The sequence below is a fragment of the Poeciliopsis prolifica genome, unplaced genomic scaffold (assembly GCF_027474105.1).
Source record: "Poeciliopsis prolifica strain line A6 unplaced genomic scaffold, Auburn_PproV2 SCAFFOLD027, whole genome shotgun sequence".
Lineage (NCBI taxonomy): Eukaryota > Metazoa > Chordata > Actinopteri > Cyprinodontiformes > Poeciliidae > Poeciliopsis > Poeciliopsis prolifica.
Window position 1 is genome coordinate 1,789,316 of NW_026562402.1, and position 8,138 is coordinate 1,797,453.

General features: G+C 37.0%; 1 protein-coding gene across 1 annotated transcript in view; it reads right to left on the bottom strand.

The window, feature by feature from the left end:
* Positions 1–6,611, bottom strand: part of LOC129371809 (copine-9-like) — a 77,578-nt gene extending 70,967 nt beyond the window's left edge. The window contains exons 1-2 of the mRNA XM_055048618.1: positions 6,292–6,611; positions 1,223–1,263 (exon numbers count right to left, since the gene is read on the bottom strand). Coding sequence (XP_054904593.1) covers positions 1,223–1,263; positions 6,292–6,371 — 121 coding nt within the window. The 5' untranslated portion in view covers positions 6,372–6,611. The remainder of the gene's footprint in view (positions 1–1,222; positions 1,264–6,291) is intronic.
* Positions 6,612–8,138: the final 1,527 nt, after the last annotated feature.

Consider the following 8,138-nt stretch of genomic DNA (forward strand, 5'->3'; position numbering starts at 1 on the left):
CATTTCTTGAAAACGTGGGCTTTCACATTTCAGGCTTACAAAGTTAATCACAGTGCCTAACTGATTAATCACAACACTGGAGTGTGATTGACTGACAACACTCGAAATTATACAGCGGCAGTACATTTGCCCACTTCTAAATATGCAGTCAGACCAACTCCTGACATTTACTTCATGCTAGAAGCATACACCAAGACACTAATCAGTGGGAAAGTTGGGGTTAAAGGTCATGCCAGAAAGTAACACCGACAGTTAACAGGGGAGATGGAAGCTAGAATTGATCTGCATCATTGTTGATTATTGGATAAAAACAACCAAAGTGTAGGAATAGCAAACTCACCTATTATGTAAAGCATAAAAAACATGAACATGTAAAGTTGAAAGCTGAAATTAAAGTCTGTTTTTGAATCAGATGAAACCCCACAAAGTCTGGTATTCAAATACAGAGAGGTTCATATCAAATTATACAGTATTTTGATCCCTGCAAATCTCACACCATAGAATACATTATCTCTCCACAAATTGTCCTCAGTTGGACTCACAAATTGACACATTGAAATGCTTCAAGGCTTTTCATCAGAAAAAGCAAAGCGTTCTACTGGAAAGTCCAAATAGTTTCTTTTTGAGAGCCTGTCAGTTCATTCATATACGAGCTATTCTCACATGACTGCCACCCAAAACGAGTTCCTCCTTTTTGGTTCCATGGTGAGTGAACTGAGTCCAGACTACAGTATAGTTAAAAAACCTGGAATTTCCCCAATGTTCTTTTTCTTTCTTTTTTTTTTTTCACAGAGTGAAGGTTTCACAAATGAAGCGATATATGAAATCATTGGTAATCCTTGCAGAACAGCATGTTTTGAATGCTCTTACCAAATTGTAAAGTAGCTGTAATACATTGAAACTATTGTACATTTCACACATTAATCTCAGACTATGTTCATATTCAGTGAAGATTCTATTCTAAGCACTTTGGCACTTCCACTGATGTTTTCCTCTGTCTTCAATGTTTAATTGTTAGTTCAACTTTTGAATGAGAAACATTTCAGCTCTAGTTTTAGTCCCGGTTCATTTCTTTACATGCTTTTCTTAAGATGTTGACCCGAGAAGTGGACCATTCATTATGTCTTATGCAGGCACAAATAAGGTAAAGAGCAATGCTGTTTTATGAAAGGTTTTTACATAAAAATAAAGAAGTTCCGAGAATAAAAATGTTGACACATACCAGGATCTGACTTGGAGAATGTATCCACATCCAGTAGACTCCTGAAAAATAAAGCAGAAATGTAAGTAAAAATGGTTCATTCTGACTTCCCTCACTGTGTTCTGACATTGGATTCATTCATTAACATTTCCAGGATTCCATTTGGATCTTTTCTCTTCATTTCATTTTTTGAGAGTTCCCAAAAAAGCCTTAGCTAAGCCCCCAAAGCGCGCAGTCATGAGCAGATTTAGATGTTTCCACAAAATGACTGGGGAACCAGCCATCAGAAAGAATGTGTAATGCGTTTCCATGAAATGAGTGCAGTATTGAACTAAATAAAACGTGGCTATCACAAAGACCCAATAATATGCTCCGGAAGGAGCTGATGAAACTGGCTTTGTTCCACAGTGAAAGCAAGTCCATGTCAGTAACGCAGTGGAGTTAACTGTATTAAAACCAAAAGCTGGTATAAAATAGAATTATAACACTAATTTAACTCCACTGATATCCACAATTTGGCAGCATTTCACATGTGAAACGTGATTTAAAATAAAAGGCCCACACATTTTGAAACAGACAGCAGTAAAAAAGACAATATACATCCTCTCACATTTTTACGGTTTGTTTATGTGAGAACTGGAGATTTTTTTCATCTAGAGAGGAAATTTTAATTATTTTAGGGCCTTCAGATACTAACAGAATCACTTTAAGAACAGCAAATCTGAAGTAATCTAAGAATCTTAGTGCACTTGAAGTAAGACAAAAGTAACAAGTCAATTTTCAGCAAAAATTAAGTCAATAATTCTTGAATATAGAAAAAGTACCAGGTCAACTGGAGATTATCCCACTTAACATTAGGAAGATATCTTACTATGAGGGGGAAAATACCAGCTGAACTTGTACTAGTGTTTTATAAACCTGTACAAACCTGTATTACAATTTTTATTACTTTTAAGGGTGCTCTGATCACACATCAGTTTAATGGGGGATGTATGTGGCAAAAGAAACTTGACTTCCATATTACAAGAAAATCATCCACCATCTTTACAAAGCACGGCAACAAATAAACTCGACCGGCTGCTTCTCTGATGCTTAAAACTTGGAGGCGTTAATGCGCCTCTAACACTCTGTCAGGATATTACTACAAGTTCTCATTACTGATCCGGAGACATTCTCACAAGTAATAAGACACATTGAAGTGCTCATTAAAGCACAATCTTATCTTTAGAGGTTTTGTACATCTTTCAGTGGATCAGGGTAGCTTAGTACATGTATAGCCAATGATTTAAAGCATTTTTAAACATTTTTTGTCATGTGAAGTTTTTCAAAAAGGGAAAAAAGACTGTGTCCTTTTATTTTTATTTTTATTTCTTTTTTAGATCAAAATGTTCTCCACAATTACAAATAAATGACAGTGGATGTTGCGGGCTTTGTCTTTAAGCAGAGGAATTTTAAATAAAATTTTATTCAACACACATCAGAAAATTGTTTTGAGTGAAAGAAATATCTTGATATTTAAACACCTCTAATTATAAAAGCCACAAGGCATCAAACTTTTGTATGAATATCTTGCAGTCACAATAGCAGCATGGTCACTGAAATCAATTTTAAAAAATAAATAAATAAATGAGATTTTGAAAAGTATCTTTTAAAAGACACTGGACCTGTGTCTTCGTTCAGAATTTGCGAATTGACAGATTGATCTGAGGAACAGAACTCAATTATTCACAGAAAATCTACTTATTTGTTCATACCAATAATACTTAAAAGAAAACGCAGCTTACAAAGTTGAAATACCCAGACACACTGTTGATTAGCATTCAAAAAAATACCAAATTCAGGAATGCCATTCTTTGTCCTTGGAGGTGGAAGGCTATAGTAAGGTCACAACAAAACATGGAGAAGAAGCTAGCTAGCGGCAAGCTAATAGCTGCTGACCCTGGAACATTTAAATATGATCCACGCAAATGTTTGTTCAAAGTTTTGCTTTGTCAACAAAGACATTGGAAGAAATTGTGGGTTCTTCTTTGACACGGCAATGCTGGGATGTCTGCGGGAAAAATGAAAGCTAAACGCAAAAACACAGACGGTCAACGACGATGTCTGTGACAGACGTAGGACATAGAGATGAAGATTTTTGTCAATAAATATGGTTAGAATAAAAAAAGTAAAAAACTGAAAATTTGAATTTGGGGAAAAAAACTGAATTTAAAAAAAATAATAATTATAAGACCCTGTTAAAAGGATTTATTAAAGGAGGTTTTATGTATTTGTGGCACTGAAGCCTTATTTCAATCATCACTATTGAACTTCAAATCTTATAGGACCGTTTGAAGGAGATTCAATGAATACCACAGAGGAAAAAGTAAATTGCCTGCCTACAGCTTTTTATACTCAATGTTTCAGGTCACCAAGAAAATTTTAATATCATACAATATCACAACGAAATGTCGTTTTCTTAAATGATGGACAAAAGACATTGCCACGGAAAGTATCCTGTGAAAATGCTGGGGATCCCACTGTGTAATGCTAAAGCAGCAGCATTAAGAGAAATATGACTATAAACACGGTGGTGATGGTGTGATGCTGTAGGACAACTGCAGTGCATTAGATTATGACTTACCATAATTGTTGGTATCATGAAATCCTACTGGAAAACATTCAGCTCTCAGTTCAAGATGACTGAATATGATAATATGAGCTCTTGATGGTGCTTATACCATCAAGGGCACCTCTAAAATAAAACCTCAGAAGTGGCCTAGTCAAAGTCCAGACATGAATGTGATTGAAATGCTGGGGTATGAGTAGGCCTGTCGCGATAAACGATTCGAACGATAAGTTAAAACTATCGACCTCATTTTAATTATCGGCTATATCGTGTCATCTCTTACTGTTGATGACACTGAATGAAAAAAGGCTCAACTCCGGTGCTCTCCACTGACCCTCCCTTCCTTATTTCCTTAATGTAATGCCCAGCGCGCGCTGCACGATCTTATGTCGCGGATTGTCGGCCCATTATCAAAACCTGAGAGACACATTAGCCGACAGAATCCTCGGTGTAACGGTTCGATCGAAACCGTGTTGTGTCCAACAATGGACACAAAATAATAAGCCCAGTTCACTAACTTTGAAACCAGGCATTAATCAATTCCTTACTACAATCTACTTGCAATGCATGTGGCGAGTGTCAGTCTGACTGAATGAAAATCATTATAACCTATTTAGGTCACGATAACGAAGAACAGCTGAAAAGTTACCGGGTTTTCTGGTAGTAATTTCGCTCCAACTCCTCCCCGAGTTATTTATATTTTCTTTGCACGAACTCTTGAATAAACATTCATGTTGTTTCCGATGTCTGCTGGACTTCGGGTTGCGCCAGGTCAGCTGTTTGGGATTCCCTCCGTGTTTCCCCTCAGAAAGCAGGAGGAGAATCCGCGCTTTCTGATTGGCTACCGGTCACATTCAACAGGCTGCGTCACTCTCCCAGTCTGGATAAATCCTTGATTTAGATCGGAGCGGCCACGACGATCTACCGTAACACACAACACAAGTGACAATCTTAGAACGAAGAACGTTCTAAGATTGTCGTTCGGGGTAAAAAATCCTGTAGTTTGAACTATTGCATCAGGCAGTCGGATTCTTCTCTATTTAAATCTAATTATCACTGAAGGGCAATACACTATACAGACTTCATAATCTGCACTCTTTTGGTTGAATGCAGTATTTATTTCCACTTTGGCTTCATGTTGTTTAGTTTTTATTCAAGTACATTTATTGTTAATTGAGACTAAGAATCTATTTTATTTTTGGTTTTGGTTTTTTTATTTTGTGTATCAGTCCCAGTGTTAAGTGTTCTTTTGAAAGTAAAGTGTATCTATCTTTGGCAGGAAATCACATGTATTATAATGTAATTTCCATTAAATCAATGTAAAAATGTCTTCAAACAATATTATCGTCTATCGCAATAATTTTTGAGACAATATATCGCCCAGCAAAATCTGTTATCGTGACAGGCCTCGGTATGAGCTTAAAAATGATGGTACTGCTTCAAAATCCTCCACCTTGTCAGAATTTAAACTGTTCTTGAAGGACGAGTGGGGCTAAAATTCCTCCATAAAAATGTTAAAACAATCATTGCTGGTTATGGAAAACCTTTTGAGTTGCACAACCAGTTATTAACATGACGAGTGATTATTTTTTCACACGTCCAGGTTAAAGGAAAAATAAATAAATAAAATGTTTTCACTCAGGCTGTCTTTTCCTGATATTCAAAACAGGTTGATAATCAGAAACAATTAAGTCTGACAAAATTATGGAACTTTCAGCATATCATATTTCATAGCACATGGCACACATTTGGTATTTCACATTTGAATCCTGCACTAAAATACAGCCAGATATTTGACAAGTGGAGGAAACACGGCAAACCTAATCATAAACATGTTCTCTCGTGAGTTCAGTTTATGCTCCCAGGTGCCGGGGCCCCGTCTAACTCAGGTGTCTCAAACTTCGCCGAGATCCCAGGAGGATCTCAACAGCTATTCATAATTCAGGAGCGAGCTGGAAGACAGTGAACTCACCGCCGGGCGAGAAGAAGACATGCTGGAAGGAAGAAAGATAGAGGGGGAAAAAACCTGCTGAGTTTTGCTGAATTCTGTCACTTTGTCTTCTGATCAGTGGGGGAAGAAAAGTGTTGACTTTTAGGACAATCCTATATCTGTGATTATTAATTGTGAACCAAGTTAAACTGGGAATTTTTGAATGTTTTCTCCCCTGCTGTGAAGAGCAGAGGGGATCCTCTGGTTGTCAGACTGAATTCAATAAAATGAAGAAACTAAAAGGATAGATAGATAGATAGATAGATAGATAGATAGATAGATAGATAGATAGATAGATAGATAGATAGATAGATAGATAGATAGATAGATAGATAGATAGATAGATAGATAGATAGATAGATAGATAGATAGATAGATAGATAGATAGATAGATAGATAGATAGATAGATAGATAGATAGATCATTCTTTAAGATAAGTGCATTATTATTGTCCAATAATAATAATAATAATAATAATAATAAATCTCCTACCTGCAGGACACAGTAACTTCTATTTTAGTTGCAGGGACTCTGGTGTTCAGAGGGTCGAATTCGCCTATTGAAGCCATCATCTCGCCTCACGACGCTGATGATCATCCGCAAAAAGCGCTTGGAAATCCGGACGAGTGAAGATGTGACGGTTCAGCACTCGGATCGTGATCGCAGAAAATCCATGGCTGAGATCTGCCTCTGGGTTTTCACCTGCGGAGCGGCGGAGGCGGGAGAGGAAGAGATTGTGTGTGTGGGTGTGTGTGTGTGTGGAGGGGGGATATGAGGGCGGCGGTGGTTGGGGAGGAGAGACCGACGGGAGGAGAGAGGCTGAAAGTTGGGAGGCAGATTTAAAGTTCATTCAGTTCCTCTTGTCGTGTGCGGCGGGCGGCCACGCTGCGCTCCAGGGTCTGTCCCGGCGGTGGCTCGGGAAGGAGGACAGCGCCGCCCGCCGGTGGCTCCAGGCAGCAGCAACAGGAAGGTGCAGCTCGTTTGTCATCACCAGACGCTGGTGGATTTAAACGCCTGACCTTTTCCGTTGCTTGCTGTCATCGGGACTCTCCCTTCTGTGCCAAAATCTCTGGCTATTTCTGCGTTACAACAGTAGCAGTTTGAAAATCCTGTTTATTAGAAACACGTCACAGTTTTTGTCCACTTCTAACTGCATTTTGGGGTGAAAATATAAAAAATAGAATGTATTAATATTATGCAGAAATCAACTAATAGGGTTAAAACCCTAAAAAATAAGTTACCAAAAGAAGATTATCTACATATTTGTACAATAATCTGTGGAACGAAGTTTAACTTTGGTTACGGTGTATGGGAGTACCATTTGTAAAGTTACACAGTAAAAGAATTAACTGCAACAATTTGATTTAATTAGCCAGACAAAGATTATCATATTTTCACAATATTATTCATACGTTTATAAATGTCATACCAAAATATTTAATTTAAAAGCTACATATTTAGTTGCAAACTTTGTGTTTAGCCTGGCACAGAGAAAGTTCAATGAAATGGATAGCACTCTGAACACTTAGCAAGCTAAAATATATTCAGCTATAGTTAGCAAGTTAAATTTAGTAGATTTTTTGCCAAATATTTAGTTAGGAAGTAAATTTTTAAAGTCTGAGCAAAAATATAGTTTGAAAATATTTTGTCATTGCCATTCTAATTTTAGTTGGCACACTTAAAGTATTCAGCTCAACATTTAGTTGAGTTAAACATTTAGTTAACTAAATATTAATTTCTAATATTTAAATTGTAAACTAAACATTCAGTTTGCAAAATAAATACTTGATATACAAAGTAAATACAATATTTATGTCCAGCAGCACCTGGAAAGTAGCTTGTGTGATGAGCTCAGCAGAAGTAGTTCTGCCAGGTGTTTGCTAATTGCTTCTGGCTGGTTTGAAGGAACTGAGTGAGGAAGAGGGTGGAGCTGCATGGAAAAGTTGATGCTCTGTCCATTCAGTGATTTTTGCACTACTGAATGGTTGACCTGGAGACCAAAGGGATTCTTAGAGATACATTAAAGAAATAAACAAAAATAAAAGCATCCTCACATGTTGAAAAGCTCAAGAAAATTGATCTTACATAATACTGTTCCTTTAACAGTTTGAAATTATTAGTACTTAAGTTCATGCATGTACAGTAATATGTGGTTTCAGAGCCCTTCATAGTTTGAATCTTTTGATTTCAACAGAAAATTGTGTGTGTGATCTATGTTAACTTTGAGGGAGTTGAATATTGAATTGAAAATCACTGACTTGAGAATGCTTAAATAAAAGAAGACTTAATCATTTCAAATGCATTATTATTTCTCTAGCATCTGGCTGCTTCCAGCATGT